This window comes from Amblyomma americanum, chromosome 1 (genome assembly GCF_052857255.1).
Source record: "Amblyomma americanum isolate KBUSLIRL-KWMA chromosome 1, ASM5285725v1, whole genome shotgun sequence".
NCBI classification, from domain to species: domain Eukaryota; kingdom Metazoa; phylum Arthropoda; class Arachnida; order Ixodida; family Ixodidae; genus Amblyomma; species Amblyomma americanum.
Window position 1 is genome coordinate 139,773,292 of NC_135497.1, and position 14,446 is coordinate 139,787,737.

General features: G+C 51.4%; 1 protein-coding gene across 1 annotated transcript in view; it reads left to right on the forward strand.

Annotated features, from left to right (window-relative positions):
• LOC144113741 (uncharacterized) overlaps positions 1 to 14,446 on the forward strand; it is a 58,455-nt gene that overhangs the window by 25,924 nt on the left and 18,085 nt on the right. Inside the window, exon 2 of the mRNA XM_077647029.1 lies at positions 13,256 to 13,388. Coding sequence (XP_077503155.1) covers positions 13,309 to 13,388 — 80 coding nt within the window. The 5' untranslated portion in view covers positions 13,256 to 13,308. The remainder of the gene's footprint in view (positions 1 to 13,255; positions 13,389 to 14,446) is intronic.

Sequence of the window (14,446 nt, forward strand, 5' to 3'; positions counted from 1 at the left end):
CTGAGAGGAGCGTATAGTATAGCGGCAATTTTATAAACGGAAGATTAAATTGCAGATTCTATTACGGTCCAGACGAGGCGAGAAGGGAGGAGCGGTCCAGGCCTATTGTCGGCACAAAAGGGACCGACGAGCTGGGAATCGGGTTTGCGCGCGTTAGCAGAAAGATCGGAGATGCGCTCTCATGTAGCTGATATTTCCCGCCTTATTCTTTATTTTTCGCGCGTCCATCCAGGCTTGAGTAATAAATCTCCGGTTAAATATATCTTCTCCTTCGCCGGCAGCATTTCATGATCTTGCCCGAAGACAAAATAAGACGGCGGCGTATGCTCCTGATCGAAAAGCAGTGTCGAAAGAGAGTGGGTGAAAAGAGCAGAGTGCATTCGTTTAAGGGATGATTGAGTGCTACACACACATCGCACACACACACACACGCATGCACGCACACGCGCACACACACGCGCGCGCGGCAACTCTGGGAAACTGACGGACAGTGAACGATGTGTTTTCGCGCAGACTGATCTGTATCTTTTGCGTTTATTTACACGGCACTGATATCCGCTGCTCGTTGTGTAGATACTGAAGGGGGATATGATTAAGAATAAGAAATATAAACACAAAACTATGAAAACACGCCTCTTCTTCGAGGCCCAATTGGGTACTGTGCTGTCAAGAGCATGGGCAAAACATTTCGATAAAAGCTGACATCGTCTTCTCCATGCTTCAAAAGTCGATGAGCACTGTAGCATCACCCTTACATCTATCAGAGACAAAGGGCGAGGTATTGCGCGAACAAGCGTGCCAGCGAACGAGCAAAACACGGACAAACGTGCGCACAAAAAGCTCCGAGAAAGATCCGCAGTCGCGGCCACTGGTGCTTGGACCAACCGCACCCTGTGCGCGCTCTGCATGGTTAGGCCGACCAGTCCGCGTGGACGCACGCAGAGCAGAAAATTGCCGCGCTGGCCAGAGGCACGGGCGCGCGCGGTCTGGAGAATTTCGTTTACCGACCCCAATCGCTACGAGTCGTGTTGGCGCGTCCGCTGGCCGCAGCCAAGGCTGGCGCGCGGCGGTCATTCTTCTTTGATTGTGTAGCACGCGCCAGGCTGTGCCTCCCGTCATGAACCCGTTCCCGGGGGCTGGGCCGCCGAGGCTGCAGTCGACGGGCATCTGCTTCGAACTGGGCTTCGCGAGAGGCTGCAACCGCATGCACGCCCAGAGAGAGAGAGAGAGAATACAAAAAAGAACGCAAACGGACACAGAAGTCATCGGAGGGCATCTTTTGCAACGCGAGGCATTGCATCTTTCGGAGCGGGCGTCGTTACCCTGTTATTAGGCACCAGCCAAGGATGGCGCGAAAGAAACATGCGTGCAGAAATGAGGAGTCGATACTCTGCAGAGCGCGTACTACGTACACGGCCGTGCGGGGTTCTGGTCCGAGGCGCGCGGGCATTGAGCGCGCACCGCTGTCGCGGCTCGCCGTCGATCGCCTCGTCGACGCCTTTAATTGGGTCTACGGAGGGAATCAAGGCCACACGCGGAGCCTCCCGCCGTGACAGGCGCGCGAGAATGGCGGGGGGAGGAGGGCGACGGAGACAAAGCGTCTTGCATGCGTGCCTTGCATGCGCGCTCTCCCCGCCGAGTTGGACGGGAAAGTCGCGGCGTCCTGTCTTAATTGCAGCCTATTATGAGCGTCGTCGGCGACAAATCTCCGCGGACCGCGGAACCGCCCCGCGCGAGGAACGCGCTGGTAGGCGCGGACGGCCTGATTTATTTGCTTGTGCGCTGACACAGCGAGTGAAAAAGCTGCGCTCTGTCGGATGGCGTGTTCGCGGCGGACGAAATTCGCTGCGACGCATACACGCTGCGAGTGTGCTACGAAGCATCCCCGAGGCGCAGGGAAACAGCTGCGCTCGTGTTTTTCTCGCAATAAAGTGGCTCATGATCTCTATCTTTTACGTGTCATCACTGGCAACCGTGGTTTGTATAGGTCTGCTTTCCAAACGACGGAAAGAAAGAGGTTGTGACAAAGTTGACTATGATTTATGGCCTGTTTTGTCGCAGTGCCCAGCAATGAAAAATAAAGCCTGTACACTGATCGCAATTCAGGCTTTCAACTTTGGTAGTGGCGAAACCACGCGTGCAGGTGTCCCGAAAGTAAAGCGGAGAGCATGGGTATGTGGAAAGGTTGCACTGCTTCGTCGTCCGGGCCACTGACAGGGTGAACATCAAAGGTATGGATGGCACTGGTCAGTCGGATGCGCCACATGCACCCACGCATGCGCATCCGCAGGCAGAGCGCGCCGTGATGGAAATGTTCTCCACTCGCGTGCTCCGTTTTACTTGTGGGACACCTGTGCATGTTGCTCGCGTCTGATTTGTTCCCACTGTTACCAAGCTGCTGCCCTTGCGCCTTCGAAGACGAACAGTGAGCGAGTAATACCCGTGCTACACGGGCGTTTCGAATGCCTTCCAAACGAATGTCATTCGACTCGACTGCCAAACCTGCGCTGCTACACGACGTTTTTGAACGGCATTCGGTTCACATGACATTCGAGTCGACGGAGCTCCGCGGAGACATTCAAGATTTTGGAATGCTTTCGAGGCGCAAGCGCGACTACTCTCTACCGCAGCGTCTTCGCGCCATAGGTGGCAGCATAAGTTTTGAAGAGCAAATACGTTCGTTAAACGATGAAATTCTAAATACTATTTATATACACTACACGGATCTTTTCCAGAAGTTTTGTTAGCAAGCAAATATTTACCGCATACTCTGGAACCCATCGTAGGAAAGAAAGGCAGCCATTTTGGCCCGGTGCCAGTTTTTTCACTTTGTGCTGTTGCTGTGTTTTGTCTTTTTATTTTGTGTGCGTGTGCGTCTGTGTGTACATTTTAAGTGAGCTTTTTTTTATTCAGTGAAATTTATTGCACTTTTTCGTTTTTTTAGACACATGCAGTAGATAGAGCCCAATGTAGCCAACAGACCGCACACAAAATATGTCAGGGCTATGGGCTTGGGCCTCTGTTAGAACAGAGGCATTTAGTAATGAATAAATAGTAAAATTTATTAGAAATGACATATTACTTTTAAAAGTAGCAATTTTATAGCGGACTGTAACTATACAAATTAATTGTTGCTGCTATATTTGTTAAAAACAAAACTTGACGGCAGCAGCGCCCCTGTAGCTTGGCGGCAGAATACTTAAGCTTTCGAATGCTTTTGGAATAGTCGTGTAGCACCGTGCGGGTCCGTCCAGTCCGAATGCCGTTCGAAGTTTCGAATGCCGTTCGACTCGAATGTCATTTCAACGTACCCGTGTAGCACAGATATAAGTATAGTAAAGAACGTCCGAGCTGTTTTTCGTGTGGAGGTATCCGTCGACGGGGCTTCATACTATGCGCACGAATGAGATACGTGGGTGAAAAAACGGTTCGGTCGCAACGGCGTCACGAACCGTTTTAGCAGTCGCGCCGCGTGCAACTCGAGCGGTTACCGCCTCCCGAAACAGGTGTCCGGGGCGACGTGGTCTCCATCCCGAGCCGGCCGCATAATCATTTCTTCTTTCTGCGGCGGGAGGGGGGGGGGGGGGGGGGACTTTTATAGGCTCCTCTCTCTATATTTAGCCCCGAACTGCGGTGCGCTCTGTTCCCAAACTGTCAGACGCTCGCACAAGGGTTTTGTATATTTTATTCAGTTTCGAAGAAGGCTTTCGTTCGTTCATTCAATAACCGCCACGATGGCTCAGTGGTTATGGCACTCGGCTGCTGACCCGAAAGACGCGGGTACGATCCCGGCCGCGGCGGTCGAATTTCGATGGAGGCGAAATTCTATAGGCCCGTGTGCTGTGCGACGTCAGTGCACGTTAAAGTACCCCAGGTGGTCGAAATTTCCGGAGCCCTTCGCTACGGCGTCCCTCATAGTCGCTTGGGACGGTAAGCCCTCGTAAGCCGTAAACCATTCGTCACACGCATGTTTTACAGAGGGGAGCGGTTGATGCGAAATGTGCTTTATGTGTACGTATATAGGATGGAAAGCTTGCGTTGTGTATGAATTCAAGCTGCGTTTGCGGCATGCTGTGGTAGCTGAATGTAGCGGTGTGAAAAAAAAAAAAAACGGCTTGCAGCGGATGGCTTGCAGTAGCGCTCAGGTCGGTGTGCTGAACAAGTGCGTTATTAAAACGTGAGAATCTGCTTTCGTCGGAAGAATAAGGCAGTTGGGACATTTCGCGCGCGCCTTCTACCCCCTATTCCCTTTGTTTTGCTTTCACCGCTTCATTTCTCCTCTAATCGGAAACATCGAGCACTGCATCGAGTTACGACCGTTTGCACGGCTGTTTTGCGACCTGATACTAACCTTATTGAACGACAAATAATTTAGTACAGCATTTTACAGTTCAAGCGTTTTTGGCAAAAGATGAATGTTTGCGGAATACTGAACGAGGTGACTGTAGTTGTCTACGCATTTGGTCACTACCTTGACATTCGCTGTTTCAGAGAAACGGCACGTTGCGGACGCGTAGCGTACTTAGCGGAGGCCGGTGACAACCTTCTTTTGGGGATCTGTGGCTCTGCTGTGCACATTGCCAGTACGCCAGTGCGCATAGGCGGTTGCAATGGTGAGTGGCCCTGCCGGTAGCATTTACATAACGAAGATTACCTTTTTTAGTGAAGCCAGACAAACGAATGTCGAAACATTAACATTTATGCATACACAACAAACCAAAGAGTGCTTCTGCAAGTGTACTTTAACAAGTCCATTGATCACTTTCTGCCGAACACCCATCCGCATGCGTGCCGCTAGCATGCTGCACTATCTTTTCCAAGCCATTTTCTGGGAAATTAAGATAGTTTGGTTTTATGCTTGTCCTCCATTTGCACACACGCGGTTTCCTATCCTCGCTAATATTAGCCGCCGAAAACGGGGCGCGTACTTGCAGGTACGATCGCTGGTTTCAAACGCTTGGCTTCCAGGACGCGCCCTTGTCATTGTTTTGTGCTCACTCAATCACGCAAATCTCTGTCGCCGCGTCCTTGCCTCAAAAGGCAACGCAGCCGCATCTTGCGTCGCTTCTGCTCGGGTAGCGGTTTCCTCGCACTCGCAACGGTTGCCGCCCCACAGCGGAAGAGGGGCCCCGTGCGGTCCAGCGTCGCGGCCGCGACTTGGTGCGGGGAGCCGCGGCGGCGTCGGCCCACTCCAGCTGCGAAAATTTACGAAGCGGCGGACCACCACCGGCGCGCGGGACTCGAGGCGTCCCGTTCTGGGAAGCCGACGCGGCGCCGGATTCCTGACGGCGTCGGAGCGGCGCAGAGGGGGCGCATTCCCCTGCTTCATCGCGGCGACCTCTGCTCCTTCCGGTCGCGGCCGGCCTCTCGCATTGTGGTGCGCGCTCGTTTTTTCGGCAGCCCCGTGCGGCGGCCGTCTCCGCTGACCCCGCCGTAAATCAGGGGATGCACCGGGCCGAAGGTAACGGCTCCGCCGCGAGATGGGGCCCGGCCGCATCCGGATGCCGCGGGCTTTTGTTCTGCGGCGCCAGCGCCTTTGTTCCGGTTCGCCAGAAAGGACACGCGGCGGCGGCGGCCCCGACGACGTGCCCCACTCGCCGCGAAGAATGCCCGGGCCACTCGTAAAACGGGCGCGCGGGCAGCCAGTGTGTTGCAAGCGGAGCTGCTAAGCGATGATGACAGCGCCTCGTTACGCGCCCTGCCTTTCGAACTGGCTGCGCCGCGTCGCGAGGCCTCCTTCTCGGTACTGCGCTTCCCGCGGTGAAAGCAGCTGGGCTCCGAGGCCAGCTCGCGCTCTAATTTATGAAACGACGACCTAAGACGCTTCGGAGTCGACCTGCTACAGCTAGCGCACCGCCAGCGTATCCATTTACGCCTGCGCTGGCCTCATGCGTCTTCGTTCCTGAAGGTTTCGCTGCTCCGTGGCGTGACACTTCCAGGGGCCGTCTTACGCAAAACATCGCCTGTCGAACTGCGAACGTGCAGTACACATCCCCTTACTCGCACCATGCGATATGCGTTGTGGAAAAAATCCTTAGCGCGGTGCTTAAATCTTCGAAATCTTAAATTTTCGAAATGTGCTTTTCCATGCTGCGTACGCAAATGGACGCAAACAACCATTCTTTTTTAATTTGCGGCCGTTTCTTCAAGCGCTTTTCTTTTTTTACTATGCTGTGTTTGACACGTTCTTACTTCTCCAAAAGTTTGAACAGAACAGATGGATATAAAATTTATCTTAGTGATTCAGTTTGCTGAGAGTTTCCTTTCAAGCGCTCATCGCAGTGGTCCACCCCCGACAGAACATTGTAGAAACCACTTTCATTCCACCCGCCCTCGCTGACAACCTGCTAAAACGGTAGCTTTGAGAAGAAGGTGGCCTCTGCAATGGCTCTGGTAAACGCGTATTCTTATTTTACGGCTGCGTGCTCTTTTATTGCTTTTTTTTAGAATAAATAAATTTTAATTGTGGCAAGATCCTGTGTTGGTATGAACGTTGTAGCGCAAACATTGCCTTGCAAGGGGATGAGCCGAGAAACGCTCTAAAGGGGAGCTTAGTTGTTTACGGCGCGCAGTCTGCCTGGAAGCCTTGTTCCGGCTCAAAGCACTACAACAGAGGTAAAAAAAAAAAAAAAAGCTGGCGTTTGCAGAGCGCCTGCATACGAAGGGTGGGGTTTCTGTTTAAAAGGAAGAGCGAACGGACAGCTGACCAGTACACAGAGTCGGACAAAACTGTCACAGTCTTCCAACACACCATCACTCCTATCTGATGCAAAAAAGAAAAAAAAAATACTCGGAGCGGAGGTTGTGGAAAGAAGGGCGAATGAAATGAAAGCTAGCAGTGGACTTTCGAAAGCTCCAGCCGTCGCGTGGCCCTGTCTTCCTGTGACAGGCGACAGGCGCCACCGACCCCCACGCACTCGGACGGTCGAGCATGCCGCCGCGGAAGGCCTTCGCCGTTTTCCTCCCGGTCTCACTTCAGAGTCCCGGCATTTTCGGGGTGCGCCGGGGGTAAACGGCTCGGATCGAGCGCTGTTCAGCCGTGGGCAACGCGGCACTAGCGAACCTGCTTGTGGTCGGCTTCATTGTATTCAGCTGCGATTTAACCGGTCGCTGATCGGCTTCCCGCCGTCTCCTGCTCGAGTTCCACGCGGGACTTCGTCCGTCCACTTCGTCTGACTCGGTCCCCTTCCCGCACATTCCACGCAAAAATGTCAACAGACAATCTATAGACCGTCTAAAAAATGTTCTTGCGAGGGCTGGACGTCGTCGTCGCCGATCAGCGCGCATACAAACCTTCCCGGCTCTCCTCGTTTATTTAAGCGCCAAAATTCTACTTTCACGTCTTTCTACTCATTCGGAAAACGACATCGGAATTGGACAGCAAAATATACAGAACTGCGGCCAGAGATCTCCTCCGGTTCACTGTCCTGTTTTACGGAAAGCATGGGAGTCCGACTGAACGCGAACAGGTGGCAAAACCAGTTTCAGCGCGCTTAGACCTAAAACGTGTGCCTTCGCCACACGTCTCAGCTCGACACAGTCATCCATCTCCGCAGGTACTACGTCGGGCACCGGGCTGGCTCAGGCGTGGCCAGTTCAGCCCTGCTCTATAGTGGCTCATTTGGATGGAGATGCAGTTTCGAGATAAAAATGTGCCAAAGCTCATTCTCGCCAGCGGCCGAACCGAGGCTTATCTCCCACTGACCAGCGGCCAAGATATGCTCCAGCGTGCGTGGGACGAGATGGATTACCGCTTCGACTAGTGTCCGCTCAAGCACGTCGCCTCGTGAACGCTTGACGAGGACACATCGAATGCTACTCATGTCGGATTATTCCGAACCTGATGCAGTGAAAAATGAAGTGGGGAAGATAATTTGTACCGAGCGTGAAACGACTCCCGCCGTCGTGAAACGTTCGTGCCCGCGTTGCGACAAAATCGATGCCCACCAATGAGTGCGCATTAGCTGAGCGTATGCTCCCTCCGGGCCTCGCACCGCCTGACACAGAAACGCGTTTGAGCGAGTACGTTGACACGACGACTTCTCCTGTATCCGTGTGGGCGCAGAGCGGAAGCTGGGACCGCGCGCAGACGCAAACCCTCTGTCGCCGCATCCGGGACAGCCAGTGCAGCACGGAAGCTCTTCAACTGGGACGCTCCACTGGCGTTTGACGACACTTGCGCTTCGCGAGTAAGAAGGTATTCAGGATAAGACGGCGTCATAAATGGCGTCATCAGGGTTAAGTTGAAAGGTTGCTGGTATGAAAACAGCTTTATCAGAAGTGAACCAACGGAGTGGCATTCGCTTTCTAAAAAAAAAAATGGAAACCGGATATAGGAGATCGTTGTAATAAACACCTCTTACTTTTTAATTATTTTTTTTATTCGGGCGTTTAAAAAAAAAAGTAAAGAATTTTTGCGCGCCGAAGCTGGACACCCTGGGCTTTCGCATTCAGTCTCCATCGAAATATTGCCACCGCGGCCGGAATCGAACCCGCGACATCGGCTCCCGACATCAGAAAATCATAGCCACTGAGCAACTGCGGCGGCCGGAGTGAATTAGGGAATGCAGGCTCGCTTGATGCATGAACAACAGCGAGGTCACTTTTTCTTGACATATTTTCAGTTTGAGGCAGTCTTGGGTTTCGTTCATTATTTTTTGGATCGCAAAGGGTCTGCCACCCTTGGTTTAGCCGAGCTGACTTTACGCTCTGGGTCTGGCTCGCGTATGGCCGAGCGAGCCACATTATTTGCTGAAGTTGCTATTGTAACGCTGACACCACAAGCGCTCGGCGCACCGACAGCCAATATGCTTCAGTTAGCACATCAGGTGATTGCCGGCTATATTACAGTTTGATCTGCGCATATAGTTGAAATATCGCATTGCAGTGAGAGAGAGAGAGACGCTTTGTCTTTGAAGTTCTTCTGGGCTAGCGTAGATACGCGCGCATATGGGCATTGAGGCGTCCAAAGCACATCGTGAAATTTTTAGTGCGAAAAATGTACGCTGACGAAACGCAGCGCTGACGAAACGAAACATTTCCAAAGTGAATGCCAGAAGGCTGTGCGCAGTTCAGCCGCACGAATTAAGCCGTCCAATTCACGATCCTCGACACGATGCTTGCGGTGTACGGTACGCGAGCACGGGTCACCTGGAGCTATCGTTTTGGCGCTTTGTATGAATTGCTTCTTGTGTGATAAGTAAGGGGCTCCCTTTTAGAGTCTGCAGCAGCTCAATTTTGTTTTGGATTGGGATATAAACGCTGAAGAATGGTGCATAACAAATGGAATATAGAGATCTGTCTACATAAATTGTGCGTTACAAAAAAAAAGGCGTAGCATGGGAGGTCGCCCTCCTCTTTGTCCAGGCTAAGCGAAAGCAAATCGCCGGAGTCCTGTCAAGCGTGGCAGACAGGGTCAGTGCACGTTGAATGACCAAAAATCGTCCTCAATGCACTGAGCGGATCCGTAACAGACTTATGAGGCAAGATCTCCACGAAGGCCTTCATATCGAAAGCCCGTGCCGTTGAATCTCCCGTGATGTTGAGAAATTGGTCGGCCTTTCGCAGAATTGATGTTTTCTGCGGACAGACGGCAGCGCTTACACGGCCTTCAGAGTATTTCCTCGAAAGCGAACTTCGATAGCGAACGGCAAGTAAAGCAGCCAATTAAGGTGTAAGCATTCCTTGCTTCTGTGGCTGCTTTTAAGGCGGCACAGAAGGCGATAACCGGATTTCGCAACTCCTCCTGTTAATAGTGCAAGAGGCTCAAAATCACCTAAGTACTGACGCATTTGAAAGGTTAACGCGTCGCTTACCGGTGAATGTTTAAACAGAACAGCAAACTGGGATGCATCCGAGTTTTTCTTGCGGAACAGTAAAAGTTGAAATTTCCGACAAAACTGCCCGAGAAAGTTTACGGGGATGGAAGCAGTCGCTGGCTGGGATCAGAGCGCGTGTGTCCTAACAACGATATTATTGGGCGAGAACGAAGGAACGGTGGTCATTAGGCAGGGGAGATCTCAGACAAGAGGGAGACGCGCGTTGGCATGACCTCGCTCGTCCTTGCGCGCAGCGGCACGGAAAGATTGCATCGTCTCTGCAACTTCCTCGTCGCTCAGTTGGCTGGCAAGTCCTTGCACAGCTTCGAGTTGGCGATTCACGTCAGTTGTTGTTGGTATACCCTGGCCATTTTGATTGAAACGAGGGTGCGGCTTCTTTTCGCACTTTTGTGTCCCTTTTCTCGCACAATGTTTGCAGGACGACGATGGCTTTCCGAATTGCTGATTACGGTCCAATTCCACATAAAGGTCGCGTTGTATATCCATCACGTTTACTGAGCTCAACAGGCGCCACTTATAAGTTAACATTCTTATATTGACGCCTTAGAAATGGGGTGGGCCGCAACTCCTAGCGTTAATCAGGTTACAAGCTTGGAAAGTGTACCGAAACAGGAGTGGGCACACTCTTGCTTGTAAAGCGTGCTGCAGGTGAAAACTAAGCATCTTGCTTTCAACATGCCACACATGCATTCTACTTGTCTTCATTTGTAGTAACCGCATAGGGGCTTTGTAGAGTTTTTCGTTCCCACGCAAGGACTGCTCGTGGTATAAGATTGTTCTTTCCATGTGACAGCTTCAGTGTTCCCAGGACTGCCGCGGTAATATCCTAGTCAACTGTAAGGAGTACCATAAACACGGTCCGGATGTTAGTCACCGCGGTCGATAAGCGGCGGTTCGGTCGTGCATGCTGAACGACTACGCCGCCAGTATGCCGAGTTTCCGTCTCTTGCGGACGCCAACTTCGCCAAAATAAACAGTGCGCTTCGCTCTTCGCGCTTCGACTGTTACTTTCCGACAAACACTTGGGCGTGCCGGCGCAAGCAACCCCAAAGAAATGTTGTTTACACTCACTTCGTGTCGCGCATGCTCTGAGGTGTTTGCTCCCCTGTCTTCGAGCGTAGCACCAGGTCCGATTCGTATGCGTTCCTGATGCCGATGAAACATACGTAGGAGTGCCGCCTCTGCTGCAAAGCGGCGGTTGCCTCTGGAAATCGCAGCTTCGCGGAGCATCGCAGAAGAAAGAGGTCGCGGGTAATTTCGACGTACGCTAGCATGCATGTCGCGCTGCGCGGCGCCTGTGCCCTCCGTGCGTTCGGACTCCTCAAAAATAAATCGCTGCCTCCACGACGCTCCACCAAAACGGCTGCTCCGGCCGCCTTCTCTCAGACGTCGCGGTGCCATCTTCTTTACATGCGCTAGCCCTCCGTGCTGCGCTAGATCATGCAGGAAACGTCGAACTGTTTCGAGCGGACCAATGGGACGGTGCCACCGTTTCGAGCTGCCGACGGCGAGTGGAGAACGCACCGCGCTGACATCTCATTACGCGCCGTTGGCGTGGGCCGGCGGGCCCCTCTCCATCTTGCTTGCCGCTGGGGCTGCTGGCGCTTTCATTTGTCGCCTTCACCGCAGGGCGGAAATTCAGCGCTCGCCACTTGCGAAGAAAGGAAGCAATAAAGAGCGCGTGGAAAAAGGCCCGCGGAATAAAGGAGGCGGAGTGGCGCAAGATACCCTCGATCGGCTTCAAGATAGCGCGCCAAATGCATCGCAAAACAAAAAGTTATCACTCCTTTCTATCCTGCTCCGTTGCCCTGGCATAAATACGCCGCCAAGCCACTGTAAGAAATGTCACCGTAAGAACGGGCGTAATGTGTATCAACGCCGATGTTGTATAGCTAGTTAAGAGCTGTCTGGTGCCCTTTGCGGAGACGCTGAAGGGCAGTGGTGTAATTACCGGCATGTAATAGTTGAAGCTGCGTTTCGTGCGTTTACCGGCCGTGGATTGATTTATCTGCGGCTTTCTAAATTGAAGATTTACTTCAGCCCACAAATGTGGCGGAATTTTTTGCTATATATTTTGCGTTTTCAGTAATGCCCAGTGCAGCTTGTTGGGATCGGGTTTATTTTTACATACTACAGCTATGTATGAACCCCAGGACAACCGGCCAAGCAGGTCAGCGACCAGTGCACGTAAACCTTATGCTTTTCAGCAAAACAAGAAAGAGAGGAAAAGAAAGGACATTTAGAGAGTGAAAACAAAATAAGATCAAACACCTTCAACTAAATAAAAAAATAAACAAAGAAGAAGGGTACTCAGTAAAAAGCAGCGGCGATAACTTAGTGCGTTTTCAGGAATTGTGCTGTATTCAAGTGACAGAAGCCGATCGGGACCTTTTCAATGAAGCCTCTTGACGTGCACAAAAGTCGAACTTACAAAGGTGCACTGACTTGTCACCCCGCAGTTCTGTGAGGGGTGCCTGGACGTCAAAAATATTTTTATGTGCATTTGAAAGCTAATGTGCGGAGGCAAATATTTCTTAATCTTTCTGAAATGCTTACTTCGGGACCAAATGTAGCGCAAACTCGCGCCTGACGAATATCATGTTTGGGAACACAGCGGCAAAATTCATTTTCAAAGGCTTTGTTTATTCATCTCTGGTACACCTGCAGTCTGTTTCTGTATGTACATGTGGAGGCTGTTCTACCCCCCGGTTGTCGCGTACATACTAACTCGGCGCAGCCGGGGCAGCCGTAAACCTCTCGAGACTACTTCGGAGAAGAAAGCGCCATTGGTAGCCTTCATGTTAGCTGCACACTTAGACGAAGTGAAGCTTTTATTCTTTTTTTGCGGCAAAATGAATTATTACCATCTTGTTTGAGCTACGAAAACTGCGCATTGTCCCATGAAGCTTGATGCCTGTTGTTGTGACGCGCGCGTGTATCAGGTAACTAGACTTTTGTGTGTGGCTCTGCGACACTTGTGCATCCTATTTCAAGTGACACGCAACCTGCATTGCACATCGGCTCTGTTGAGTTCACCTAAAAAGAAAAAGGCAACTGGAGACTCCCGCTCAGGTTTCTGGATAACGTAGAAATAGTGTACGTGCCCACTGCCGCGATGAGTGGCGCAGGTACAATTATTCGCTCCAGATATGCATAATTTGAAAGCTATATATGGAATTACGCAAACGCATAACACTGCATATGCAATCAACGTGCCAGGTGATCTACCAAGAACGATCGCTTTTGAGAGCGAGGAGAGAGAGAGACATTCATTGCCAGTCGTGCGGAAGAAAAGAGTAGATTTCTCGCGGCAATGTTAAGCGGGTTTGCGTTTCGGAAGTGCTTAGCTGTAGGAATTATAACGAAGGCGTTTCACGCCCTGTGGAGTGACGGCGCGCAAACGTGTCTCGTTCCAGGTGCCAGCCGAAGGCAGCGTAGCAGCCAGCCTCTCCGGCCGCATCCGCCCGGGATGGGCCTCCACGCAGTGACCGTGCTGCTCATCGCCCTGCTGGTGGTTGTCGCCGAGTCGAGACGAGAGATCAAATACAAGTGAGGAAACGCGCTGGTTCTCGCCGCTGCGTGCGCATTTTGAAGGGAAGCTCGCTTGAAAGAAAAAAAAAAATAAAAAATTGACGTGGATTAGCTCAGCTCAACGAGTCCCAGGTTCGAACCCGACCGCGGCGGCTGCGTTTTTATGGAGGCAAAACGCTAAGGCGCCCGTGTGCTGTGCGCTGTCAGAGCACGTTAAAGATCCTCACGGCGTCGAAATTATTCCGAAGCCCTCGAGTACGGGCACCTCTTTCTTCCTTTGTTCTTTCACTCCCTCCTTTATTTCCTTCCCTTACGGCGCGGTTCAGGTGACCAACGATATACGAAACAGATACTGCGCCATTTCCTTTCCCCTAAACCAATTATTATTATTATTATTATTATTATTATTATTATTATTATTATTATTATTATTATTATTATTATTATTATTATTATTATTATTATTATTATTATTATAGAGCAGCGTGCAGTTCTCGTGCACACGGCAGGGAAAAGCAAAGGATGACCTCTCATGTTCGCTTCTGGTTTTCGTCAGTCTACGTAGTTGCCCAGAACGAAACACTTTACCTTGAAACGCTGTGCACGCAAACACACAGTTGCGTAGTCTCTGCAAACCATATTCGTCAGCGTTAGCACCGGGCGAATAGCACTAATTTCTTTCTCTGTGCCTAGTGTTATGCAGTAGAAATACGTTATCTATGATATGCATTCCCTAGCACATGTACGACAGCGCACAGGAATCGAGTGCATACCTTTAATAAATGAACTGTGCCGTGCTGTGTTTGAGAGGGGGCATGTGCGCGTGTTTTCGTGCACATTATCCACCACGTACGAAGAACTGCACTGCGAAAGGAAAAGCAGCACATCCGGCAAGAGCACCTCCAAGCGCACCCCGCTCTGCCTGAGGTAGTGATGGTTACTCGAGCGAGAAGCCCGCTTGGACTCTTGAGTACGTGTTTTTTCGAGGCCCTTCTCACATGCATACAGCACGGCTCACTTTGCCTAATACTTCTATCTCCAATCTTGTGCGCTGTCTCTGTGGACAACCACCTACA